Consider the following 27,951-nt stretch of genomic DNA (forward strand, 5'->3'; position numbering starts at 1 on the left):
GCGTCGGCTCCCCCTCCCCGGCCTCGCTCTCCCTCCGCTCCCTCCTCCGGGCGGGGTTCCCGGAACAGGCCGCCGGGGCGGGGCGAGGAAGCTGCGGCCTCACGGGTCGCTGAGGCTGCCGCGCACCTCAACCCCTGCAGCCTCTGCCCGTGTGTCCTTCGGTCCGTCCACCGCCCCGCCATGGCCGCGCGGGTGCCCGCGCCACGGATCCTGCTGCTGCTGCTGCTGCTGCTCCCGCCGCCTCCAGGTGGTGAGCCCTTGGGGGTGGGGTGGAGTTTGTCCCAGGGAAGGGACAGTGTGTTGGGGAGGGTGGTAGCCACCGCCGTGCAGTCTCTGGAGTGAACCCGGGCAGCACCATCCCCGCAGTGGCCCCCACCCCAATAACCCGCAGGCGGTCAGCCAACCCCCAGGCCTGACCTGACCTGGACCACAGCACCGCTCGTATCTGAACTGATACTGCTCAGACCCTAGGAAGTTGCCACCCTCGTCCTGCCCTCGATGGTGGCAGTAGTGGTGGGGTCTGCTCTTCCAGATGTTCCAAGGGATTGGGTCGCCAGGGGCTCCTTAGCCTAGGGTGGTGGCAGGAGAGAAGCCTGGCCCCTCCATCAGAGGCCTTCCCTTAGGCTCTATTTACTGGCTAGAAGACCCCACCCGCTGCTCCATGGCCCTTGGGTTCCTGGAGACCGCTGAGCCTGGCCTCAGGACTTGGAGGAAACACTACTGTGTGTGTTAATGGTAGACCGATGATTCACAGACAAGGAGGCCAGGCTGGGGGCCCTTTAGGGGTAGGAATTGGAACAGCCCCTTGCCCAGCCAGAGGAAGCGATGATCCCTCTGGGGTGAGTGGCTTCCTTGAGTAGAAGGGCTTTATTTCCTGGGGGGTGAGATGAATCTGGGAACTTGGGATGGGAAAGGAGAAGATGGAGCCCTGGTCCCTGGTCCAGTGAAATCTGGCACAGATCATACAGAGTGTCTGGGGCCCAGAAGAGCATTTGTGTCGTGGGCTCTTGGCCCAAACGGTGTTGGGGTGTGTGTGCAGCCCCAGCTTAGAGGCTGGGCTGTGGCCATAAGGCTGTAAGGAGGTGGGTCACCTGAGTTACCCAGTAGCATGGGCCACGCGGGCCATACCTATTGTCAGATGCACAGCTGGCTGGGGTGAGCCTGGTAGCAGCCAGGTCCTCTGCCCTGCAGCTTTGCCCAGAGCAGGGCTCTGCCTGAACCTGTCAAGAACAGAGCACCCCGCCCTGCCCCCCCCCCCCCCCCCGTCCCAGTTATAGTTATCTCTTCTCAAGGAGGTCGCTCAGTGCCTCTGTCTTTGGGCCTCACTCTGTACATGATATACTGACCAGGCTGGGTCTCCAGACACTGCACACTGCCCTGGGGCCCTGGCCAGTCCAGGTCTCCAGAGTCCAGGTGCTGTGCCCTGTTTCCAGGTGACATACCCATACTTCAGGGTTTATCATCAGACCTGTCCCCAGGCTACCACAGTCATCTGGACCTTGCTGAAATGGGTGTTCCATTTGGGGTCTGTCCAGGTACCATTTGGGACCACCCCATCCTGCTGGTGGGCGCTAGATCTCTGCTAATCTAGCCTAAGGATACATGGCTATAGCATTTCCCGGAAGTTTGCAAGCCTCGTGGTCTTCCAAAGTCCTCAGTAATTTCCCACACTTGTCAGCCAGGTCCTTTCATCATGACCTGGAATATTGAAGCTCTGTCTTTTTTTTTTTTTTTAAAGATTTATTTATTTATTCATTCAGAGAGAGCGAAGAGAGAGGCAGAGGGAGAAGCAGGCTCTATGCAGGGAGCCCGATATGGGACTCGATCCTGGGTCTCCAAGATCACACCCCAGGCTGCAGGCGGCGCTAAACCGCTGCGCCACCGGGGCTGCCCTGAAGCTCTGTCTTTATCCCAGCCTATGGAAAGGTCCTTGGATCCCAGCTCTGGCTGAAAGCCTTGAGATGGTTCTGGGGTTGAGGTGGTGCTGCCGTCCCAGAACCCTGGCCACCAATTGTGTAAACATTTTCTGGGTTATCTGCTATAGGCCCAGCCTAGGGTGAAGTGCTTCACAGACACATATATGGTGGGTATGGCTGTGACCAATGGCCAGTGGCGAGTTGGTCTGAAGACAGCCTGCCCCGAGGGTGTGGTCTGTGATCTGTGCCCCGAGAGCCAGGCCCCTGCAGTCCCCTGTCTAGCAGAGGCTGAGGCTGCTGTGGCTGAGTGGAGAGGAGACAGAGTAAGGATTGGGAACTCATTGGCCCAGTGTCTGGGCCTCTGCAGCTGGTTGGGGGTGTTCCAGTTCAGCATTGTGACTGCTGGACTTGGGCAGCTTCTGGAGGAAGGGGCCTGGAGGAAGGCCTTGAACGACAGGTAGAGTTGAAGACAAGGAATGGAAAATAGGCAAAAATATGGCCTGAGTGTGGGCAGAGCTGGAAAGTTGGGGTGACCATCAAAGCCCTTGGTGATCTAGACCCTGGACTTGAGCATGAGACAGTGGAGACCAGGGATGGTCCAAGAGCAGGAAGTGATCAGATTCCCACTTAGAAAGGTCAGGTTTCTGTCAGAAGGCAAGTGGCTGGTGGGGAAGAGAGGGAGCCCAGTTAGGTGCCTGTGCTATGGGGTGGGGGAGAGGGCAAGGCTGATGGGGGATGTGGCCAGAAGTGGCCAATGACTAGTGTCACTCAAAGACAGCCCAGACTCTTGTACCTGATGGCTGTGCTGGGCCAGGGCTGTTGACCGGGACGTGGCTGAGCTCTGGCATGAGGCCTGGCCCCATGGCCACAGATTGACCAGTGTGTTTGTCTACTCCAGCTCGCAGTGAGGTGTGTGTGGCTTCCCATGAACGCAACCTCTTCCCTGAGTCCTGTCCTGAGTTCTGCTGTGGCAACTGTTACTACCAATACTGCTGCTCTGATGAGCTGAAGAAATTTGTATGGAATGAAGAAGGGTGTGGTGTGCCTGAAGCCAGGTGGGTGCACCTGAGTCTGCCCCCAGCAGAAGTGTGCATGAAGGAGAAATAGCCCTGCCCCTCTGGCCTCTGAGCTGCTTCAAGATGGTAGAGCACTGGACCAGGGGTGGGGGTGAGGTTGGGGAGCTCCTGTTCTGGGCTGAATTCCCCAGAACTTGCTCAGTTAGTCCCTTGTCCCTCTCTCCCCAACCCTCAAGGGCTGCAGCTCACCTGGCACACTCAATCTTCGGCTGAGCAGGTTTCTCAGGGGTGGTGGCCTCAGCTGGCGCTGTGGCTCATGCCTGGCTATGTACCTGTATCTGTGCACACCTTGGTGTGAGTGTACCCTGTAGTATATGCATGTACCTGGCAGGGGATTGTATGTGATTTATGTAGGTATCATCTTGGGGCCCCTGGAATGCACATTACACTGCCTGTGTCCTGTGCCTGTGGCCAGTGGATTTGCATTCCATCTGTATTTAGACCGTTTCATGGGCTGGAATTAAGATCTCCCTTTGCCAAATCTGTGTTTCTTTTGTGTTTAGTCATAGGTATAGAGAGGCTTGAGGTGGTTCAACTATTCAGCTCATGGCAGGTGATCATCACTGGTCTGGGCAAGATCAGCTCATACCATTTTACATATTCAATCTCACTTGAGCCTTCCATTTCCCTCTCAATCCATAAGCAACCAGCCTGTATGTCCTTTTGTTTGTGTGATTGATTGCCTGATTTTTTTTTAAAGATTCTATTTATTTATTCATGAGAGACACACACACACACAGAGAGAGAGAGAGAGAGAGAGGCAGAGACACAGGCAGAGGGAGAAGCAGGCTCCATACAGGGAGCCTGATGTGGGACTCGATTTCTGAGACTCCAGGATCACGCCCTGGGCCAAAGGCAGGCGCCAAACCACTGAGCTACCCAGGAATCCCCGATTGGCTGATTTTTTTAAAAAAAATTTATTTATTTACTTATTTATTCATGAGAGAGAGAGAGAGAGAGAGGCAGAGACACAGGAGGAGGGAGAAGCAGGCTCTATGCCGGGAGCCCGACGCGGGACTCGATCCCGGGACTCCAGGATCGTGTCCTGGGCCGAAGGCAGGCGCTAAACTGCTGAGCCACCCAGAGATCCCTGATTGACTGATTTTTTAAGTTAAAGTTTTGTTTTTTTAAAGACTTTATTTATTCATGAGAGACACAGAGAGAGGCAGAGACATAGGCAGAGGGAGAAGCAGGCTCCATGCAGGGAGCCCAATGTGGGACTCAATACCGGATCCTGGAATCACGCCCAGAGCCAGAAGGCAGACACTCAACAGCTGAGCCACCCAGGTATCCCTACCTAAGGATTCCTGATGGATCCTATTCTACCCTTTTACTTCCAACCTTTTGGTGTCCTTTAAAAAACAAAAATCCATTCCAGTAATTTTTTAAATAAAGGAACATTTCATTTACATTTAATGTAATTATTGGTGTTCTGAAATTATATTTGTCATCTTATTTTTGTGCTTTTTATTGTCCTCTCCTATTCTGTATTTCTTTCTTTTTCACTTACCATATTGTTTTAGTTTGGTTTTATTCCATTTTTTCCCCTTCTTCTCTTTACTTCTTTCATACTCTGTATGCCTTTATTCCTCTTTCTTGCCTCATTGCATGGGCTAAGACCTCCATTGCAATGTTGAATGTATGTGGTGAGAGCATATTTCCCTGTTTAGATAAAACATACAGTATTAGGTATGATGCTAGTTGTAGCTTTTTTATTGGTGCCATTTATCAGATTAAAGAAGTTTCCTTCTATTTCTAGTTTGCTTGTACTTTTAGTCATAAAAGAATTTTGAATTTTGTCAAATAGTTTCTCTGCATCTGTATTTTTTTCCCTAGGTAATTAATCTTTTTTGATGGTACTGTAAGTAGTATAGTTTAAAATTCTCATTATTTATTGATACTGAGAAAGGTAATACATTTTTATAAATTGACCTTGTATCCAGAGACTTTACTAAATTTACTTATTAATTTGAGTGATTTTAGTTGAAACTTCTTTAGAATTTTCTACAAAGTCACATCATATGTAATTAATGTTTTATTCCATTCCTATTCTTATACTTTTAATTACTTTTTCTTGCTTTATTGCACTGGCTAAGATCTCCAGTACAGTGTTGATCGAAAGTGATAATAGGTAGCATTCTTGTCTCAGAGAGAAGGCTTTCATCATTTCATGATTAAAAATAATTATTTGTTGTAGTTTTTTTTTGAGACACCTTTTATTAGACTAAGGAAGGTTTCTGCTATTCTGACAGCAATACTAAGAACTCTTTTTTACAAATCTTTGATGCATTTTAAAGATTTATTTATTTATTTGAGAGAGAAAGAGAGTGTGCATGAGGGGAGGAAGGGCAGAGAGAGAGAGGGAGAGAAAGAATCTCAAACAGACTCCCTGTTGAGTATGGAACCCAACTTGGGGCTTCATCTCATGACCTCAAGCTCATGATCTGAGCCAAAATCAAGAGTCGAGCATTTAACTGAGCCACCCACATGTCCCTCTTTGGTATCTTTTAAAAGAAACATATTTCTGGGACTCCTGGCTGGCTCAGTCAGAGAGCATGAAACTCTTGATCTCAGGCCCCACACTGGGAATAGAGATTACTTAAAAAAATAAAACTTTATTTTTTTTTTAATTTTTTTTATTATTTATTTATGATAGTCATACAGAGAGAGAGAGAGAGAGAGAGAGGCAGAGACACAGGCAGAAGGAGAAGCAGGCTCCATGCACCGGGAGCCCGACGTGGGATTCGATCCCGGGTCTCCAGGATCGCGCCCTGGGCCAAAGGCAGGCACCAAACCACTGCGCCACCCAGGGATCCCAAAAATAAAACTTTAAATAACACATATTTCTTTTGGGTAAATATCTAGGAGTAAAATTGCTGAGTCATTGGGTGCATGTGTTCAGCTTTGGCAGATACTTATAGTTTTCTAACACTGTTGTACCATTTATACTCTTACCAGCCATGTGTGAGAAGTCCAGTTTGTTGTGCATCCTCTCAAAACTTGGCGTTATAAGCCATTTAAAAAAAATTGAGGTATAGGGGCATCTGGGTAGCTCAGTCAGTTGGGTGTCCAAATCTTGGTTTTGGCTCAGGTTGAGCCCTGCATCTGGCTCTGCATCTGGCTCTGTACTGAGCTGAGCATGGAGCCTGCCTGGGATTCTCTCTCTCCTCTCCTTCTGCCCTTCCCCCTTGCTCATGCTCTCTTTCAAAAATAAATAAATAAAATAAAATAAAATAAAATAAATATAAAATAAATAAATATTTTTAGAAATTAAAGAAAAAAATTGAGGTACTACATACAGTAAAATGCACAAGTCTTAATGTTTCAGTTTGATGAGTTTTAGTAAATGTATACTTCTTTTTTTTTTAAAGATTTATTTATTTATTCATTCAGAGAGAGCGAGAGAGAGGCAGAGACACAGGCAGAGGGAGAAGCAGGCTCCACACAGGATGCCCGACGTGGGACTTGATCCCGGGTCTCCAGGATCACACCCCAGGCTGCAGGCGGTGCTAAACCGCTGCGCCACCAGGGCTGCCCCTAAATGTATACTTCTCACATATAATACCTCAGTCAAGATTTAGATCATTTCGGGATCCCTGGGTGGCGCAGCGGTTTGGCGCCTGCCTTTGGCCCAGGGCGCGATCCTGGAGACCCGGGATCGAATCCCACATCAGGCTTCCGGTGCATGGAGCCTGCTTCTCCCTCTGCCTGTGTCTCTGCCTCTCTCTCTCTCTGTGACTATCATAAATAAATAAAAATTAAAAAAAAACATTGTTTAAAAGATTTAGATCATTTCTATTTCCTAGGTTTGAATTTTAATAATTTTGGTGAATGTGTAGTAATATCTCATTGTGAAGTTTTCTTTTAAGATTTAAGTCCTTTGAAATTTATTGAGATTCATTTTATGACCCAGCATATACCATACCTTGGTAAGTGTTTCACATGAACTTGAAAAATGGTATATTCTGCAGTTGTTGGGTGTAGTCCTTTTATAAGTGTCAGTTAGGTCAAGTTGGTTGATAATAGTGTTTGGATCCTTTCCGTCCTTATTGGTTTTGTCTGCTTGTTTTGTCGATTACTAAGAGACCACAGATATATTTATTCTTCTTTTAGTTCTATCAATATTTGCTTCATGAATTCTGATGTTTTGTTATTAGGTACATACATACTTAGGATTGGTTTGACTTTTTTTTTTTTTTTTGGTTTGACTTTCTGGTGAATTATTCATTTTATCATGTATAATATGCCTCTTTATCTCTTGTAATACTATTGTAAACCTCAAAGATAGTAAGTTGTTTGTTTTTGACAGCGAATGTTTATTTGCATTTATCCATATATTTATCCTCTCTGCTGCTGCTTATTGCTTCCTGCATCTTTAAGCCTCAACTGAGATCGTGTTCCTTCTACCTCTCATGCAGGTATGCTGGTGTCAAATTTTCTCTGTTTTTGTTTCTCTGAAAATGTCTTTATTTCACCTTCCTTCCTAAAGGATATTTTTCCTGGTTATAGATCTCTAGGTTGGCAGCTATTAACTTCTTTTAGCCTTTAAGGCTTTTATTACATTGTCTTTTTAATTTTTTTTTTTTAAGTAATCTCTATACCCAATGTGGGGCTTGAATCTATGACCTTGAGAGGCTTTTCTGAAGGAGCCAGCCAGGTGCTCCATTCCATTGTCTTCTGATGTCATTTTTATTGAGAAACCAAATGACAGTTTAGTCATTGCTCCTTTGCAAGCAACACGTTATCTCTGACTACTTTTTATAAACTTTTAATTTTTTAAAAAGATTTTATTTATCTATCTATCTATCTATCTATCTATCTATCTATCTATCTATCTATTTATTTAAGAGAGAGCGCATGCATGTGCCAGATGATGGGCAGAGGGAAAGAGAGAATCTCAAGCAGACTACCCCTGAGCAGGGAGCCTGATGCAGGGCTCCATTTCACCTACCCTGAGATCATGACCTGAGTTGAAACCAAGAGTCAGACACTCAACTGACTGAGCTCCCAGGTGTGCCTCTGACTACCTTTAAGATTTTTCTTTGTATTTGTTTTTTAGCAGTTTTACTGTGATGTGCCTCACTGTGGCTTTGTGCTGCTTGGGGTTCTCAGTACTTCTTGAATTATTGGCCTGTTTTTCTTCAGTTTTGAAAAACTGGCAGCCGTTATCTCTTTAAACATTGCTTCTGCTCCATTCTCTCACTCTTTTCCTTTTAGGACTCTACAGATATGTAAGACCACTTGTAAACCTCTTGTATTTCATATTTTGCCCACCACCTTCTGTCTTTACATTTACTATCTTTTTGTGTCTCTGAGCTTCAGTCTACATGTAGACCTATCCTCCAGTTGATTAATTCTATCTTCAACTGTGACTAATAAATTATGAATTTGTAGTATTGTTTTTTAGTTCTAGAATTTTTGTGTCTTCTTTTATATTTCATGTTCTCCTGGACTGCTTGATTTTTTCTTTTGTCTCCTTGAACTATGTATGTATGTGGTGGCATTTGATGTCAGTGGCTTCAATATTTGAAGCCCTGGGGGTATTTCTGTTGTCAATTGTCTCTGTTTTGTATTCATGTTGTCTAGTGTCCTAGTGTTTCTGAAAATTTTTGATGGTGTGCTTGATACTACATTTACAGAATTGATTATAGAAATTTAGAGTCTAGGACTTCTTCCAGGGAGGATTTATATTGCTTTTGTCAGGGACACAGCATTCTTTTCTTTTTTTTTGAGATTCTTTATTTATTTATTGATGAGAGACACAGATTGGCAGAGACATAGGCAAAGGGAGATCCAGGCTCCATGTGGGCAGTCTGATGCAAGACTCAATCCCAGGACCCCAGGATTACAACCTGAGCCAAAGGCTGATGCTCAACCACTGAGCCACCCAGGCACCCTGGGACGACACTCTTAAAACCATCTTGGCCTAACTGCAGAGACTAAGAGGATTAGAAGCTGAGATCTCTATACTCACCTTCCTCCCTTCTTCTTGGGGTGCAGCTTTTGAGGTCTCATCCCAAGTGAGTGGGAATCATCAGGGCTTTCCCACCTGGTGGGCTCTGGTTCTAATATCTATCACCTGAGACTTTTGGAAGTCCTACTCAGCCCTTCAGCTGCTCCTCTGAAGTTGACTAATGCTTCCAGGAGAACAGAGCCTCAGGTGCCAGGCTTACTTCCATGGATCTTTATTTCCAGCCTCCAGTACACCAGCTTGGTATCTTTTGCTCTGTTATTGCTCACCGAAGCCCACACATTGATTTTTTAAAAAAGTTTTATCTCTATACCCAATGTGGGGTTCGAACCCATGACTCTGAGATCAAGAGTCACATGCTTTTCCAACTGACCAGCCCCTGTACACTGTTTTTTTTTTTAAAAGATTTTATTTATTTATCCATGATAGACAGAGAGAGAGAGAGAGAGAGAGAGAGAGAGAGAGAGAGAGAGAGAGGCAGAGACACAGACAGAGGGAGAAGCAGACTCCATGCAGGGAACCTGATACGGGACTTGATCCCAGAACTCCAGGATCGCACCCTGGGCCAAAGGCAGGCACTAAACCTCTGAGCCACCCAGAGATCCCTGTACACTGGTTTTTAAAAAATATTAACTCTTCAGCTTCACTTTTTTTTTAATTAAAAAAAATTTTGGGGGGTGCCTGGGTGGCTCAGCAGTTTGTGCCTGCCTTTGGCCCAGAGCATGATCTTGGAGTCCCAGGATTGAGTCCAACATCAAGCTCCCTGCATGGAGCTTGCTTCTCCCTCTGCCTATGTCTCTGCCTCTCTCTGTGTCTCTCATGAATAAGTAAATAAAATCTTAAAAAAAAATTAAAATAAAAAAATAAATAAAAATTTTTTTTCTTCAGCTTCACTTTTCCTTCAAATTTAGAATATAGGTGCTCCAGGATGCCTGGGTGGCTCAGCGGTTGAGCAGCTGCCTTTAGCTCAGGGTGTGATCCTAGGAACTGGGATCGAGTCCCACGTCAGGCTCCCTGCGAGGAGCCTGCTTCTGTCTCTGCCTCTCTCTCTCTCTCTCTCTGTCTCTCGTGAACAAATAAATAAAACCTTTAAAAAAAATAGAATGTAGGTGTTCCTAATGCTTTTTAATTTTATTTTGTTTTACACTTAATTTTGGAAATTTTCCAAAATTATAAAAGCAGAGAGAATAATATAATAACTCTATATATCCATCACCTGCTTCCATAGTTACCAAAACTCTGATGCTTTTTTTTTCTTAAGATTTTATTTATTCGAGAGAGAGAGAGAGAGAGAGAGAGAGAGGCAGAGACACAGGCAGAGGGAGAAGCAGGCTCCATACAGGGAGCCTGACGTCGGACTCGATCCTGGGTCTCCAGGATCATGCCCTGGGCTGAAGGTGGTGCTAAACCGCTGAGCCACCCGGGCTGCCCTGATGCTCTTATTCTATACATGCCCCCCTCACTTTTTTTCAGATTATTTTAAAACAAAATAAAAATTGAAACATCATAAAAATTTCTCCCAGGGTGTCTGGGTGGCTCAATGGGTTGAGCATCCAACTCGATTTTGGCTCAGGTCATGATCTCAGGGTTCTGGGATCAAGCCCCAAGTTGGGCTGTGTGCTCAGTGGGGAGTCTGCCTGAGATTCTTTCTCTGCTTTTGCCCCTCCCCCTGCTCTCTCTAAAATAAATCTTTTAAAAATTTTCTTCTTAAATGTTAGTTTTCATCTGTACAAATGAGTCCTTTGTAAAGAAATATAACCACTAATTCAATAACATATTTGGCACAATGAACAGTAAATCATTAATAATTTTCAGTGCCAGTCTGTCTTTATTGCCTCCACTTGTTCCTTTTCATGGGTGGTTTGTTCAAATCAGAATCCAAATAAGGGGAGTACCTAGGTGGCTCAGTTGGTTAGGTGTCTGCTTTTAGCTCAGGTCAGGATTTTGGGGTCCTGGGAACAAACATTGCATTGGGCTCACTGCTCAGCAGGGAATCTGCTTCTCCCTCTCCCTCTATGCCCAGTCTCGTTCTCTCTCTCTCTCTAATAAATAAGTAAACTTAAAAAAAGAATATAAGTAAAGTTATTATTTTTTAAATCAAAGTATAGTTGACAAACAAGATTCTGTTAGTTTCAGATATACATCATAGTAATTCACTATTTTTATATTACAAAATGATCCCAGAATAAGTATAGTCACCATTTGTCACCATACAAAGTTACTACAATATTATTGACTATATTCCCTGTGCTGTACATTACATCCCTGTGGCGTGTGTATTTTATGACTAGAAGTTTGTGCCTCTTAACCCCCTTCACCCACCCCACCCCCCAACTTATCCTCCCTCTGATAATCACCAGTTTGTTTCCTGTATCTATGAGTCTCTTTCTGTTTTGTTTTGCTGTTTGTTAGATTCCACATATAAGTGAAATCATACGGTATTTGCCTTTATCTGTCTTATTTCGGTTAACATAATACCCTCTAGTTCTATCCATGTTGCTCTATCCAGTGTGTGTTTATGTGTGTATGTCTGTGTGTCTGTGTATCTCACATCTTTATTATCCACTAATCTACCAATCAACAGTTGCAGTGCTTCTATGTCCTATTATAAATAATTCTGCAGTGAACCTAAGGGTGCACATATCTTTTCAAATTGGTGCTTTCATTTTCTTTTTTTTTTAAATTGTAACTCCCTTGTGAGAGTTTTTTTTTTTTTTTTTTAAGATTTTATTTATTTATTCATGAGAGACAGAGAGAGAGAGGCAGAGACACAGGCAGAGGGAGAAGCAGGCTCCATCCACACAGGGAGCCCGATGCAGGACTCGATCCTGAGACTCCAGGATCACGACTTGAGCAGAAGGGGGCACTAAACCGCTGAGCCACCAAGGCTGCCGGTGTTTTCATTTTCTTCAGGTAAATATCCAGAAGTGGAATTGCTTATTTATGGATTATATGTTTATGCCTATTTTATTATTATTATTTTTTAAAGATTTTATTTATTCATGACAGACTCACAGAGAGAGAGAGAGAGAGAGACAGAGATAACAGGCAGAGGGAGAAAAGCAGGCTCCATGCAGGGAGCCTGACATGGGACTCGATCCCGGGTCTCCTGTATCACACACGGGTTGAAGGCGAAGGCGGTGCTAAACGGCTGGGCCACCGGGGCTGCCCGGTTTATGCCTATTTTTAACTTTTTTTTTTTTTTTTAAGATTTATTTATTTATTCAGAGAGAGAGAGGCAGAGACAGGCTGAGGGAGAAAAGCAGGCTCCATGTAGGCAGCCCAATGTGGGACTCGATCCCGGGTCTCCAGGATCACACCCCGGGCTGCAGGCGGCGCTAAACCGCTGCGCCACTGGGGCTGCCCGGCCTATTTTTAACTTGTTGGGGAAACTCCATACTGTTTTTCAGAGTGGCTGCACCAGTTTGCATTCCTACTAACCATGCACGATTGTTCCCCTTTCTCCACATTTTCCCTAGTACTTGTTATATTTTGTCTTTTTGATACTGGCCAATGAAGTTATTACTTTTATTTTTTGAAGATTTATTTATTTTTAAGATATTTTATTTATTTGAGAGAGAGAGAGAAAGAGCTCAAGCAGGAGCCGTGGCAGAGAGAGAGGGAGAAGCAAGCACCTCACTGAGCAGGGAGCCTGATGTGGGACTCGATCCCAGGATGCTGAGATCATGACCTGAGCGAAAGGCAGATGCTTAACCGACTGAACCATCCAGGCATCCTTTATTTATCTATTTTAGAGTGAGAGAGAGGGAAGGCAGTGGGGAGGGGCAGAAGAAAGGGAGAGAGAGTCTCAAGCAGACTGCAGCAAGTGCAGAGCCTACATGGGGCTTGATCCCATGACCCTGAGATCATGAACTGAGCTGAAACCAAGAGTCGGATGCTCAACCAACTGTGCCACGCAGACACCCTTAAAGTTACTACTTTTATTTTTTATTTTTTAAATATTTACATTTTCTTTTTTTAAGATTTTATTTATTTATTCAGAGAGACACAGAGAGAGAATGAGAGGCAGAGACACAGGCAGAGGGAGAAGCAGGCTCCATGCAGAGAGCCCGACGTGGGACTCGATCCAGGGTCTCCAGGATCACGCCCTGGGCTGCAGGCGGCGCTAAACCGCTGCGCCACCGGGGCTGCGCAAGTTACTGCTTTTAAAATCTGTTGTACCTGTAGTTATTTCCCCCTTTTATTTATTTATTTATTTATTTATTTATTTATTTATTTATTTATTTATTTATTTATTTTTAAGATTTTATTTATTTATTCATGAGAGACAGAGAGAGAGAGAGGCAGAGAGACACAGGCAGAGGGAGAAGCAGGCTCCATGCCCGGATCAGGCCCTGGGCTAAAGGCTTGCGCTAAACCACAGAGCCACCCAGGCGTCACTCCCCCTTTTTATTATCTTTTTTTTCCCTTTGTGTGACTTTTCTCTTTGATGAGTCTTGCCAGAGGCCTATCAACTTTGGGTTTTTAAATCTTTTGTATTACTTTTTGTGGCTGTTGCTCTATTTTATTTTTGTGTTTCCCTTTATTAATCTCTTCCTTAATGAGCGGCTTTGCTCTATTACTTTTCCCCCACTTTCTTGAGTTTAAGATCTTACTTTTCAAATTTTTTAAAAAATATTTTTATTTATTCATGAGGGAGAGAGGGGCAGAGGGAGAAGCAGGCTCGCTGTGCAGAGCCTGATTCAGGACTTGATTCTAGGACCCCGGGATCACGACCTGAGTCTAAGGCAGATAGATGCTCAACCACTGAGCTACCCAGGCGTCCCTAACATCTTATTTTTATTTTTTATTTTTTTTTTAAAGATTTATTTAGTATTTATTTATTATAGACATAGAGAGTGAGAGGCAGAGACACAGGAGGAGGGAGAAGCAGGTTCCATACCAGGAGCCCGACGTGGGACTCGATTCCGGGTCTCCAGGATCGCGCCCTGGGCCAAAGGCAGGCGCTAAACCGCTGAGCCACCCAGGGATCCCACATCTTACTTTTATTTTTATTTATTTTTATTTTTTAAAGATTTTATTTATTTATTAATGAGAGAGAGAGAGAGAGAGAGAGAGAGAGAGGCAGAGACACAGGCAGAGGGAGAAGCAGGCTCCATGCAGGGAGCCCAATGTGGGACTCAATCCCACACGTCTCCAGGATCACACCCCAGGCTGCAGGCGGCACCAAACCACTGCGCCACCAGGGCTGCCCCCACATCTTACTTTTAAAGATAAATACATTTTGGGGGCACCTGGGTGACTTGGTTGAGTGGCTTTTTTTTTTTTTTTAAGATTTTCTTTATGTATTTGAGAGACAGCAAACATGAACAGGGGTGGGAAGTTAGGGAGAGGCAGAGGTAGGCTCACATGAGAAGAGAGTCTTTTGAAGGGCTTGATCCCAGGACCCTGGGATCATGACCTGAACAGAAGGCAGATTCTTAAACTGACTGAGCCACCCAGGTGCCCTGCGTGTTTGACTCTTGATTTCAGTTCAGGTAATGGTCTCAGATTGTGAGATCAAACGTGGTGTCAGGCTCTGTGCTCGGTGGAGAGCCTACTAAAGATTCTTTCCCTCTCCCTTTCCCTTTGCCCCTCCTCCCACCTTGGAATCTCGGTCTCTCTGAAATAAGTAAATCAATCTTAAAAAAAAAAAAAAAAAAAAGAAAGATAATAGGGGCAGCTGGGTGGCTCAGTGGTGACCGGCTGCCTTTGGCTCAGGGCGTGATCCCTGGATAGAGTCCTGCATCACACTCCTCACAGGGAGCCTGCTTCTCCCTCTGCTTGTGTCTCTGCCTCTCTCTCTCTGTGTCTCTCATGAATAAATAAATAAAAATCTAAAAAAAAAAAAAAAGATAATAAATTTCCTTCTAAGAACTCTGTTAGCTATGTTTCATGAATTTTAACCTATCATATTTTTCTTATCCAGTTTTATTTATTATTTATTTATTTATTTATTTATTTTCAGTTTTATTTATTTCTTAATTTCTTTTTTCCCACTTGGCACAATTTTATTTATTATTTTCTTCCAAATATTAATTTAAATTCTAGTTAGTTAATATACAGTATAATTAATATTGGTTTTAGGAGTAGAACTGAATGATCCATCACTTACAAACAGCACCCAGTGCTCATCAGCCCTCTTTAATGACCATTCCCCAACTAGCCCATCCCCTGCCCACCTCCCTCCATTAACCCTCAGTTTATTTCCTATAGTTAAGAGCCTCTTATGAGGGACGGCTGATTGGCTCAGCAGTTGAGCATCTGCCTTCAGCTCAGGACGTAATCCTGGGGTCCCGGGATTGAGTCCTGCATCAGGCTTCCTGCATGGAGCCTGCTTCTCCCTCTGCCTCTGTCTCTGCCTCTCTCTCTCTCTCTCTCTCTCTCTCTCTGTATCTCATAAATAAATAAAATCTTTTTTTTTAAGTCTCTTATGGTGTGCCTCCTTCTCTCTCTTTTTTCCCCTAAATTCCACATGAGTGAAATCATATGGTATTTGTCTTTCTCTGATTGACTTATTTCAACCAGCATAATACACTCTAGCTCTATCCATATCATTGCAAATCACAAATATCATTCTTTTTTTTTTAAGATTTTATTTATTTATTCATGAGAGAGAGAGAGAGAGAGAGGAGAGGCAGAAACAGAGGGAGCCTGATGTGGGGCTTGATCCTGACCTGATCATGACCTGAACAGAAGGCAGATTCTTAACCAACTGAGCCACCCAGGCACCCCCATATCCTTTTTTTAAAAAAGATTTTATTTTGTTTTACTTTTAAAGATTTATTTATTTATTTATTTGACAGCAACAGAGAGGGAGAGAGCACAAGCACAAGCAGGGGGAGCTGCAGAAGAAGAGAGAGAAACAAACTTCCCATAGAGCCGGAAGTCTGATATTGGGCTCGATTCCAGGACCCTGGGATCATGACCAAACTGAAGTCAGATGCTTACCTGACTGAGCCACCCAAGCGCCCGTATTTTTTTCTTAAATATTTTATTTATTTATTTGAGAGAGAGAGCAAGCACAAGCAGGGGGAGTGGGACTTGGGCACTTGGACTCTTTCCATAATTTGGCTATTGTTGATAATACTGCTATGAACATTGGGGTGCATGTGCCCCTTTGAATCTGTATTTTTTGTATTACATATTTCTTTTTTTTTTTTTAAAAAGGAGCTTTTTTCTTTTCTTTTTTTTTTTTTAAGATTTTGTTTATTCATAGAGACACAGGAAGAGAGAGATAGAGAGAGGCAGAGACACAGAGGGAGAAGCAGGCTCCATGCAGGGAGCCCAACGTGGGACTCAATCCTGGGTCTCCAGGATCACACCCCAGGCCGCAGGCGGCGCTAAACCGCTGCGCTACCGGGGCTGCCCTGCTTTTTTCTTCTTAAGATTTTATTTATTTATTCATGAGAGAGAGAGACAGAGAGAAAGGCAGAGACACAAGCAGAGGGAGAAACAGGCTCCATGCAGGGAGCCCGACGTGGGACTCGATCCCAGGTCTCCAGGATCATGGCCTGGGCTGAAGGTGGCGCTAAACCGCTGAGCCACCCGGGCTGCCCTGTATTACATATTTCTTTCTTTTTTTTTTAAATTTTTATTTATTTATGATAGTCACACAGAGAGAGAGAGAGAGAGAGAGAGAGGCAGAGACACAGGCAGAGGGAGAAGCAGGTTCCATGCACCAGGAGCCCGACGTGGGATTCGATCCCGGGTCTCCAGGATCCCGCCCTGGGCCAAAGGCAGGCGCCAAACCGCTGTGCCACCCAGGGATCCCTGTATTACATATTTCTTAATTTGCTTTATAATTTCTTATTAATGTACAATTTTGTTGCTGCTTTTCTTTTTTGGTACCATGTTAGTTTCTCAAGGTGTGAGTTATGTTTAGCATTTCTTTTTGAACTTTGTGACATGGTAGTCTTCCTTTCTGACTTCTAACTTCATCGCATTGTGGTGGGAGAAGATAACTTTGTATGATACCAGTCTTTCCAAATCTGTTGAACCTTGTTTTGTGACCTTACATGTAGTCTGTACTAGAGAATGTTCCGTGTACACTCGAGAGGAATGTGTGAGATCCTGGTGTGTGTGATAGTCCTCCTCAGGGGCCATCAGGGCTACTCTGTGGCCTGTAGAGGATTGGCTTTTGTGCATTTTGTGTGTGTGCTAAGGTAGTGTTTGTTCCTGATGTGCTAGGTGGGGCTTGGGTATATTAATCGTGAGGTTTCGTCTTTTCAGTGTGTCCATTGATACGGAGTCGCTGGAGCAGCTGGGCTCGGCGCTGAGGTTCTATTCCAGCTTGGACAGTGATCCCATGTCAGGGTAAGTAAAACTTGCAGGCTGGGTACATCTTCCTGGTCGAGGTGACAGGGGCCTCAGTGGGCTAGAGTGAGGGCTGTGGGGACCAGGTGGCCACAGAGTCATTGTAGTAGGGCTGTAGAGAAGTTGATCACCAGGTTCCTTGATCCTTTTATATATATATATTTTTTATTCATGATAGACATAGAGAGAGAGAGAGAGAGAGGCAGAGACACAGGCAGAGGGAGAAGCAGGCTCCATGCCGGGAGCCCGACGCGGGACTCAATCCCGGGACTCCAGGATCACGCCCTGGGCCAAAGGCAGGCGCTAAACCCCTGAGCCACCCCAGGAATCCCCCTCCCTTGATCCTTATATTGGAAAGTTGAGTCATCATCATTGTGCTAGGGATGGGGGGGACTGTGGCTGACAGTTGAAAGGCCAAGGGTAGAGGGTCTAGGGATGCCTGAGTGGCTTAGCAGTTGAGCCTCTGCCTTTGGCTTAGCATGTGATCCCGGGATCTGGAATCGAGTTCCGAATCAGGCTCCTTGTGGGGAGCCTGCTTCTCTCTCTGCCTGTGTCTCTATCTCTCTTTGTCTCTTATGAATAAATAAAATCTTTAAAAAAAAAGGGTAGAGGGTCCATATTGACCTAGGTGAGACAGGTGCCCAATATGGATTGGGCACAGTTGACTGATGGGGAGAGAGTGACAGTGATGGGGGTGATGGTGTTGATAGTGACAGGGCAATGATGACAGTGATGTGGCAGTGGTGATGGTGACAGGGTGATGGTGGTGACAGTGATGGGTGTTGGTGACAGTGATGGGAAATAGTGGTGACAGGCATGGGGTGACAGTGGTGATGGTGATGGTGATGGGTGATGGTGGCAGTGATGTCAGGGTGACAGTAGTGACAGTAATGTGACAATGGTTGTGATGGTGATGAGTGAAGGTGGTGATGGTGGCAGGGTGAGGGTGATGGTGATGGGGTGACAGTGGTGATGGTGATGACATGATGGTGATGCAGGTGCTTGGTGATAGAGTAGTGATGGTGTGGTAAAGATGCTGGGACAACTGATATGCCCAGTCTCTGTCACGACTTGTGCGTCATGGTTGCTGTGTCAGGGCCAGGGAACAACCCAATCTCCCAAACCTCAGTTCCCTTGGCCAAGTTCCTGCTCTGTCTTGTTGCCACCATGACGAGGTGTTATGATGCACACTTCGTATGGGCGGAGTAAGTGTTGGGAGGCCAGAGGGAGGCTGGACACAATTCAGCAGTTGCCTACTAGGGAGTGGGGGTGATGGTGGGGGTGGTCTCTGCTCTGTTGACCTTCCAGAGGTCCAGCCCTGGAGAGGATGTGGGACCAGGAGCTGGTTAGGGTGAAGGGCTCAGGGTGGGTGGTAGGAGTGTGTTGAGGACTGAACCTGAGCATTAGGAACATTTGAGAATGGCCTGGGGAGGTGGCCAGAGGGAGGGTTCAGAGCCGTGGGGAGAAAGGGGAGGATGCTTGGGTTGTGGGGTGCTGAGAAACGTGGATGCTACTGCACAGAGGCTGTGGCACCCTTGGCAGGAGGTGCCGTTTAGTGGAGCGGATTGAAGAGTGAGTAGGCAGTGTGTAGGGTGAAGCGAGTGTAGACAGCTTCAGAGAGCGATCTGGTAGGACTAGGACAGGAGGAGGAGAAGTCAGGGTGGAGAAGGGCTTCTTCGATGCTGGTGGAGACTTGAGCTGAGAAAGGGGAGGGAGGGGACATTGCAGAGCGAGGTCCCGAGGGACACGGGAGGAGTGGTGGCAGCAGAGAGGTGACTGGGGTGAACCTGGGAGCACCTGTCGCTCCCCGAGGCCTGCACAGGGCCCTGGGTCTGGTGTGTGAGTTGGCAGCTGCGTGCCCCCGCCCCTGCGTGTCCTGGGCGTGGCGGGCGTGGCTGCTCCCTGTCCTCTGGCTCTGCCCTTCGTGCCCCTGCCCTGCCTGCTGCCAGCTGGCCTGCCCTCTCCCTGCCTCACCTCTCCTCTGCTCTCCGACCAGAGACCCTGTGTCTTGCACAGCACCTGCCTTATGAAGGTTTAGGGCATGGGAAGCAGGTGGAAGGGCAGGGTCCCTAACGACACTTCTGTGAAAGCCCTCTGGTGGGCATCTGGGTGCTGCCCCCTTGGCCAGGGGCACTGTTTATCCACTGAAGTGTTGGCTTCTAGGTGGTTTCCAGCTCCTGCTCCCCAGCCCGTGGCTGGGAGCTCAGGAAAGCTTCAGTGGGGGGAAAAAAACCTCACGTCTCCCTGTGTCAGTGACTCCTTGGGTTCCCCAAGAATGAGGCATCAAGGCAGAGTACAGGGACCCAGATGAGGCCACCTCTGCTTGTCACAGCCTGGATGGGTGGTGTCTTCCCTTGACATGGTCACTGTGCTCCCCATGATGTGGCCTGGGGTTGGTCTAGGTCTTCTGCTGCCTGCTCCTCAACTTTGGCAGGTGAGCCCCATCCTGCTCTGTTGAGCAGTCAGTGTCTGTGTCCATTCTTGGCTTGTATGCTCCCTAGAGCTTCCTTAGTCCCCTGTCATGATTCTTTTGGATCCTCATTTCATTGTCCTTTCCTAGTTCCTTGCTATTCACAGGATGGTCGGGCAGGATTGGCATGTTTTTAAGCACCTGATTTGTAGGATGCATGGTCACAGGTCCAGGCTGGTTGTTGCTGACCCTGACTGCTAGGACAGTGTGGAGGGAAAGGCATGCAGATCCCTTAGGTGAGGTGAGGCCCTGGTGCACCTGTCCCGGCCCTCCCAGCAAGCATCCTTTCTGTGGCTCTCACACCTGCTGTATCATGGCCAGTCCGCTGTATTGCCAGTATCACAGTGAAATTGCTCTTGTCCCTGCTCCACAGATGGTCTTTCCCCGGCCCAAACATTGGGAGTCTTCAGCCTTCTGGGACCACCCGTTCAGCCCTGAGAACTCCCTGCCTGGGCTGATTCTGCATTTTTGAACTTGGCCTTTGGACTCTGATCCAACCTTGAGAACCCCATTCCCTCCTCTCAGGGGCATGGTTCCACTAGAACTATGACCATTGGCACTAAAGGCCCCTGCCACACTCTGCAACCACCCCTCAAATATTACCCTTCCTCAGAGGACGATGCCTGGCTATCCCACTAGGTGTTGCCCATGGGTCTTGAGTGAATTTTTCATTCATCAGATACCTATTTAACACTTACTGTATGCTGGATGCTGAAGATACAGTGATGGCCCAAAGCAGGTACGTCTGTGCCTCTGTGAATCGATAGACTGGAGACAAGGTGCATGTCAATCAAATGCTTACACAGAGTGTCCATTTATAAACTGAGGTAGACAGGAAATTTTTTTAAACTTTTATTTATTTATGATAGTCACAGAGAGAGAGAGAGAGAGAGAGAGAGAGAGAGAGAGAGAGAGAGAGATAGGCAGAGACACAGGCAGAGGGAGAAGCTGGCTCCATGCACCGGGAGCCCGACGTGGGATTCGATCCCGGGTCTCCAGGATCGCGCCCTGGGCCAAAGGCAGGCGCCAAACTGCTGCGCCACCCAGGGATCCCTAGACAGGAATTTAATTCTGTAAGAGCATTTATCAAGGAGCCCGAACTTATCTGGATGGAGGGAAGATGTCCCCAAGGAAGTGATATTTTGAGCTGAGTTCTGAAGGGTGAGGGTAAAAGGAAGAGAAGGGCAGACCAGGCAGGAGGAGCTACATATGCAAAGACTCTGAGGTCAGATACAGCATGGTGCTTTGAAAAGCTGAAAGGAAGGTGATGTGGCTAGAGCACAGAGAATGAGGTAAGGTGGGAGTTCCAGATCACACAAGTTGTTTTTTGTTTTTTTTTAAAGATTTTATTTATTTATTCATGAAAGACTCAGAGAGAGGCAGAGTCATAGGCAGAGGGAGAAGCAGGCTGCCTGCAAGGGAGCCTGATGTGGGACTCGATTCCAGGACCCCAGGATCACGACCTAAGCCAAAGGCAGGTGCTCAACCACTAAGCCACCCAGGTGCCCCCAGATCACACAGGTTTTATTTTATTTAGACTTTATTAACTCAAGATTAAAATCTTATTATAAGTATTACTATCTGGTGAGGCATATCTTAGATTTTTTTTTTGGTCTTTTATTGTCAACTATAATACATAGATACACACAGTTTATTTATTTTAGACTTTTTTTTAAATTTTTATTTATTTATGATAGTCACACACACACAGAGAGAGAGAGAGGCAGAGACACAGGCAGAGGGAGAAGCAGGCTCCATGCACCAGGAGCCCGATGTGGGATTCGATCCCGGGTCTCCAGGATTGCGCCCTGGGCCAAAGGCAGGCGCCAAACCGCTGCGCCACCCAGGGATCCCCTAGACTTTTTTTTTTTAATTTTCAAGTAATTCTACACCCAGTGGGACTTGAACTCACAACCCCTAGATCAAGAGTCACATGCTTTACCGACTGAGCCAGCCAGGTGCCCCAGATACACACAGTTTAACCAGTAAATTATAAATCAAATTCCTGCATGATCCCAAGAGCTACAGGAGCCATGGTAGGCTTTTGAGCAGGGGTGACATGATCAGACTTGGCAGGTGGGCCAAGGGCACTTGAGAAGACATCTGCATCATCCTGGTGAGGCAGGCTAGTGGCTTGAAGCATGTGCAGGTAGGAGAGGGGGGCTGAGGGGACTCATCATTCTGGGGGCCCCAGGGGCTGCTGGTGGGCCTAGATCACTGAAGTTGCCCATCAAGGAAGACAACTGGAACAGGGCTGGTGGGTTGAGCAAGAGTGTGGCTTGTGCACTCAGGGCACCTCTGATGCCAGGGCAATGTCCGGGTAGGGGGGTGGACAGCCATGGTGAGAGGCCAGGTGAGGGCAGGTGAGGCTGGGGATGCAGCTCTGGGAGGACCGCCTGACCACCTCAGGCTTCAGTCCCTGCTCCTGGCTGCCCTGGGTGCAGCTGGGCCTGCTGTGTCTTTAAGGGCTCTGTATTGCTCTTCCTCCCACTGACGTCAGGGCTAGGGGAGGACCAAGATTTGCTTTCTGTTTCCTGGAAAGGGGAGGAGATTGAGACTGAGTGGCCCATGATGGAAAGAGGGGAAGTCCAGGGGTGCTGGAGCCCTGGGAGTGAAGGCGGAGGCTAACATGGGGTGAGCTTGGGCGCCATACTGTGTGTGGTATGCGTGGGAGTGTATGTTCCTCTCCATTCCTTGGGGCAGGAGAGGGTTTAGGAGGAACTTGTGAGTCAAGGCCAGGTGAGGGGCCGCACATTCTGTTTTGTGAATGTGGTTGTGTATTTTGGAGTCCCTGCTGTGAAAGGTCTGTTCTTAGCCAGTCCCCTCCCTGGGCTGTGTGGGGCCCTGCGGAGGTGGTGCTGCCCCCTGGACTGTGGGGGAAGCCCCTGCACCCAGGGTGGACGGGGCCACAGCCCTTCCGGGGCCTTCAGGAGAGGCACACGCCCTATAGCTCACCAAGCTCTGTCCACGTTTTGTCTTTTAATGTATTTTATTTTATTTTTTTTAAGGAGGCTCCGTGCCCAGTGTGGGTGGAGCTTGAACTCACGACCCAGAGATCAAGCGCGTTCTACCAACTGAGCCAGCCAGGTGCCCCTCCTTGCATGTTTTAATGTACTAGGTGCAGTCACCAAGCATCTGCCTTTTCTTAGAATAGAGCTGGGTCTCTGGTAACAGAGGAGGAGAGCAAGGGACTCTGTCTGCCCTTGAAAGTCAGTTTTGGTGAACTTCCTGGCCAGGGTCTGTTCTCTCTCTCTCTCTCTCTCTCTCTCTCTCAAGATTTTATTTATTCACGAGAGACAGAGAGATTGGCAGAGACACAGGCAGAGGGAGAAGCAGGCTCCATGCAGGGAGCCCGATGTGAGACTTGATCCCGGGACTCCAGGATCACGACCTGAGTCAAAGGCAGACACTCAACTACTGAGCCACCCAGGCGTCCTAAGGGTCTGTTCTTTCTCCAAGCCCCTCCACTCTGCTGTGGTCCTTGCTGAGGGCGGGCATCAGATGGGCAGACCTCTTCCAGAAGGAGCACCAGCTCCAGCACCCTTGTATCATCCACAGCTCTTTGTTGACCCACTGGCCATACTAGTCAGAGCGCGGGAGCCCAGGGATGTACGTGAACCCCTGGCACAGTGCTTGGCACCCAGCAGGCTCACGGTCACTGCCAGGGAGCCAAGGGGTCAGCAGCCCCTCTCTGGGGCTAGTGCTGAGGCTGTGTTCCCTGCGAGCCTCTCCCCACTGTTCTGGCCACACTGGCCTCTGCTCTCCTGCAGTTTCTCCCCACCTTTGTCCCTTGTGCTTCCAGCATCATTTTACCTCAACATCTGTCTCGTACACTGAACTGTGGGCTCCCAGAGGCCATGAGCTGGTCTGTCTTGCCCCTAGGGACTGAGGACCATCTGCTGAGTGGGTGGAAGTGGACAAGATGTGTGTCTGGTGGGGAGGCACTAGAACTCCCTGCCATGCTCCTAGCCGGGGGGATAAGAGGGGCAGGCCCTGGCTGAGGTGCTTTAGCCAGGCTCATAGAACAACCCCATTATATGATGAGGACACAGTCTGAAAGAGGTCCAAGCTGCACAGCCTTGAAGTTGCTCTGTGCTGCCCAGATTCTCCTTTGGCAGGAGGGGTGCCCCTGCGAATGGTGGGGTGTTCGTCCTGGGCAGGAGTGAGAGGTCATGACTGGCTCTTTGGCAGGTTTGGGACAACTGTAGCCATTGGCCTGACCATCTTTGTGCTTGCTGTGGTCACCCTCATCATCTGCTTCACGTGTTCCTGCTGCTGTCTCTACAAGATGTGCCGCCGGCCACCACGTCGTAAGTATGCCCACCCCCTCCCTGCCCCACTGTGACCCCAGGTGCAAGGGGAGCCGACCAGGACCCTGGCTTGGCTGAGTGGGAGTGAGGGGCGGTCTTGACTGGGATTCTCTTTGCAGCGGTGGTAACCACCACCACGGCTACCACCGTGGTACACACCCCTTACCCTCAGCCTCCAAGTGTGCCACCCGGCTACCCTGGACCGACGTACCAGGGCTACCACCCCATGCCCCCGCAGCCAGGGATGCCGGCAGCACCCTACCCGACACAGTACCCACCACCCTACCCTGCCCAGCCAATGGGCCCCCCGGCTTACCACGAAACATTGGCCGGTAAGTACCACTGCCAACTCTGACCCTGCCTGACCCCCCAGGTCTACTACCACTGTCCCCTCACATTGCAGCCCTCCATGTCCATAACCAGTGTCCTCTCTGTTTTCAGGAGGTGCCGCCATGCCCTACCCTGCCAGCCAGCCTCCTTACAACCCGGCCTACATGGACCCCCCGAAGGCAGCCCCCTGAGCATGTCTCTGTGCCTCTGGCTGCCACTTGATTGTGTGCGTGTGTGTGTGTGTGAGAGAGAGAGAATGGGTATGTATATGTGGGTGCAGTCTTTTCTCCCCGTGCCTGGTGTTTGTCCTGTCTGTACACGAGACTTCTTATGCCAGCATGGTTGGGAGACATCCTTGCTGGAGTTGCTGGGACCCTACTTTGTTCTCTTCCTCACTTGAAATTGTGCTCGTTTGAAATCTCAAAACTTAAAAACTGGGGTGGGAGTTCTTTTTCATATCACCCCAGGGAGGTCAAGCAGGTGGGGCTCCTTATGCTAGGGTAGTATGGCCTTTTGTGGGCAACACGCACACGTGTTCCAGTTTTCGTGGAGGCTAGCCACTGCTCAAGGCCATGGCCTGTCCCCAGGGTGGGGTACTCTTCAAAGAACCAGAGCCATCATGGCATGGGGGTGAGGCTTGGGGACATGGCTAGGTTGGGTTTTAATCTTTTCGGCGACATCCCATAGCCCCCAGAGCCTGTGCCATGCCCAGCAGAGGGCAGGCAGCCTCCTGAAACCAACTCACCCAAACGCTGCCTGCACTGTTCCTGGCACCACCTGGAGGGCCACGGTCACCCACAGTTCTGGCTGCCGTGACCTGCATCACGGTCTGCGGGGTAGCCTCGGTCCACTTGCATACTCAGGTGTCCTCCTTGCAGTGTTTTTGTTTTCCTTCTAGCCGACCATTTTGCCTGTTTTCCTGCTCAAAATGTATGTGATAGTTTTTGTGAAGCTGAAACCCCTGGGTCCTGGAGGGAAATTGGCCCACAGTGGAGAGGGACTGTCTGACCTCTGATAGTCCCTGCTTCTCCTGACACCAGCTTCACAGAATAGCCAGCTCCTGTACCCCAGCCCAGAGTCCTGTCCTGTACCCCAGGACAAGCTGGGCCAAGGGGCTGTCTGGACCAAAGGTGAAAGGGGCCCTAGGTGGCTGCTCTGGCCCAGGCATGAGTACCTCGGTGTTCCCTGTCCCTCTGTTAATATCTCACCAGCTCTGTCTTAGCTTTGTACCTGTTGACGTGTTTCTGAGAGTCTAGGGTCTGCACCTTTGTTTATAATAAATGCAAACATTTGGGGCCACTGCCTCCTTTCTTCAGAGCCTTGGCTTCTGAGACTGGGCATTAATTAGGCCAGGTATCATCCTCATCCGACTCTTGGATTTCCATGTTTTCCCATCTTTCCTGGGCTCAGACATCTGACCATCCTGCTGGGGAGGGTGAAGGACAAAGACTGCCATTCTCTATGGCCCCCTCCCCAGGCCACTGAGTGTGGGCAGAGGTGCAGAAGGCTCCAAGGCTGCTAAGGAGGGTAGAGGTGAGTGGCCACTCAATGCTGTGTGTGTGTGTAGGGGGTCTTTATTAGTTAGACTTTCCTTCTTGAACTATTGCCCAGGTGTGGCCAGGGAGAGCCCATACAGTGTGGCTATTGCCAAGGTGAGGAAGGCCAGCAGGCCCAGTGGGGCCAGCAATCCCTCCCTGGGTGAGGCTTCAGGGCCCTCGAGGGGAGGAAGGGTCTTGGGCTTCCTGCCCCTGCCAATGTTAGGACTAGTGTCCCTGGCTCTAGCCAGGGGTATAGTGGCTGTGGTGGCAGATGGTGTTGGGTTGGTTCCAGCAGAGGCTGTGACCCCATACATGGGCTTGACAGTGCTGAAAGGCCTGGCATTAGCATCAACCCACTGTAGCAGGGCCTGTGGCCTCCACTGACAGATGCTGAGCAGGGCTAGGACGTCACCCTCGGCTATGTGGGAGTCTGGTGGGGCCTGCCCATACAAGCGTGTGTAGATGCTACCAAGGCTGTAGCTCTTCCTTGGGCCATGCTCCGAGGGGCTGGCAGCTTGCTCCAGGGCCTTCAAGGCAGCAATGCTATCCACACAGAAGGCACCATCCAGAATGCTGGCAAGGCCTAGGACAGCCAGCTCTGCCTGGAGCAAGGGGAAGTCATATCGGTCACCGTTGTGTGCCACAAGGCACCAGGGCTGTGGCTGGCGCCGTAGGAAGGCTTGGAGCAGGTTGGCCAGGTCGACATCGAAGCGTTGACGCCCATGTGCTGCCAGTACAGCTGTGCTCAGGCCTGTGATCTTACTGGCTTCTGGGCTGCAGGCCTTCCCTGGAGCCACGCACAGAGAGAGCTTGTCTACCACCCGGGGTGGTGGGGGCACTGTGGGACGTTGCCCCTGAGGGGTGGGGGAGCTCTCCAGGGCACATCTGTGTACAGCCAGCAAGCACAGCTCCGTGACCTTGGGCTGAGAGGAAGGCAGGCCAGTGGCCTCCAGGTCCAAGAAGATGAGGGTCTGCACGGGACCCTGGGCTGGTGCCTGCGAGCCCATGGTCGGTGCCTGCCGCTGAGCCTAGGGAGGAGCATGGGGTGGGAAGTGGATGTATGAGTGCTCCAGTGGAAAGAGCTAAAGCGGGTGGGGGGTGGGGCAGGGCCAGAAGGAGCACATCTCTGGCTTTCTCTGCAAATGCAGGCACTGTGGGTGAGCTCCAGGACCCAGTTACAAGGCAGGAAGCCAGAGAGGGTGGAGTGGCTTCCTTAGGGGGGAGCATACTCAGCTATCTGGGGGAGGCTTGGCTCCTAGCCTAGCACCCACCTAGTCTGGGCCTGGGTGGGGGGTGGGGCCTTCCCACCCTGCCCCATCCCCATGGGGGGTCCTCACTTACCAAGTAGTAGTCAGGCAGCAGTGATTCAGGGTGCAGTCTGGCTGGTTCTTGCTGGCAGCAGTGGCGGGAAGTGAAACAGAGTGTGAGCCGCCTATAGGCTGTCCTTAGTGAGGCCCGCCCTGCTGTCAGCAGGCCAGGTCTGTCCCTCCCCAGCATTACCTCCTCGTGACTCTGCAAAGGCCTCAGACCTACCACTGTGGGGCTGTGGGCCCCGCTGGCTAGCACAATGCATCAGAGCCCTCATACCATGGGAGGCAGCTGGCAGGATAAGGGCAATGGTGCCCAGCCCTTGGGGAAGGCTAGCACCAGGACCCTAGCCTGCCAGGCACCCCTGCTGTGGGCACCTTGCACCCACCCCTTGGCCCCACTTGCTCAGGTCTCCCTGGTGTAGGCCCGGGCTGATGGCTGCCTCCTCCCTCCTCCCTCGTCACACAATGGTTTCTTCCCATGGCCTCAGCCCCAAAGCTATGACTCATGATAATTCCACAGGCAGGGCAGGGTTCCTAACTCTGGGCAGATTCATTACCATGGGGACAGGGTCTCAATTCCAGCCAGGGACAGGAAGAAGGATCCCAGCCTTCCCTGGGTCTGGCTCCTGCTCCATCCCTCCCACTCAGCCGCCACAGATCAGACTCAGGAAACATCACAAGGCTAGTGTGTTCTCAAACAGCCCTTCACTGTTT

At 48.8% G+C, this 27,951-nt stretch overlaps 2 protein-coding genes across 4 annotated transcripts; one reads left to right on the forward strand and one right to left on the reverse strand.

Annotated features, from left to right (window-relative positions):
* Positions 1 to 25,684, forward strand: SHISA5 (shisa family member 5). Of its 2 annotated transcripts, XM_055343450.1 has the most exons (6): positions 1 to 247; positions 2,815 to 2,971; positions 17,196 to 17,279; positions 23,941 to 24,059; positions 24,179 to 24,391; positions 24,501 to 25,684. In XM_055343450.1, exons 1-6 carry the CDS (start codon positions 181 to 183, stop codon positions 24,578 to 24,580), a joined length of 720 nt encoding a protein of 239 aa, XP_055199425.1. In that variant the 5' UTR covers positions 1 to 180; the 3' UTR covers positions 24,581 to 25,684. The 2 variants fall into 2 exon arrangements, with proteins under 2 accessions (XP_055199425.1, XP_055199426.1); XM_055343451.1 differs by lacking the exons at positions 1 to 247; positions 2,815 to 2,971; positions 17,196 to 17,279 and adding an exon at positions 21,649 to 22,383.
* A 117-nt stretch (positions 25,685 to 25,801) lies between these two features.
* TREX1 (three prime repair exonuclease 1) lies at positions 25,802 to 27,865 on the reverse strand. 2 transcript variants are annotated; one of them, XM_055343449.1, is made up of 3 exons: positions 27,795 to 27,865; positions 27,269 to 27,319; positions 25,802 to 26,955 (listed from the first exon to the last, which is right to left on the reverse strand). In XM_055343449.1, exons 1-3 carry the CDS (start codon positions 27,795 to 27,797, stop codon positions 25,990 to 25,992), a joined length of 1,020 nt encoding a protein of 339 aa, XP_055199424.1. In that variant the 5' UTR covers positions 27,798 to 27,865; the 3' UTR covers positions 25,802 to 25,989. The 2 variants fall into 2 exon arrangements, with proteins under 2 accessions (XP_055199424.1, XP_055199423.1); XM_055343448.1 differs by lacking the exon at positions 27,795 to 27,865 and having other exon boundaries at positions 27,269 to 27,439.
* Between the last annotated feature and the right edge of the window lie 86 nt (positions 27,866 to 27,951).

Source organism: Nyctereutes procyonoides, unplaced genomic scaffold, assembly GCF_905146905.1.
Source record: "Nyctereutes procyonoides isolate TBG_1078 unplaced genomic scaffold, NYPRO_anot_genome, whole genome shotgun sequence".
NCBI lineage: Eukaryota > Metazoa > Chordata > Mammalia > Carnivora > Canidae > Nyctereutes > Nyctereutes procyonoides.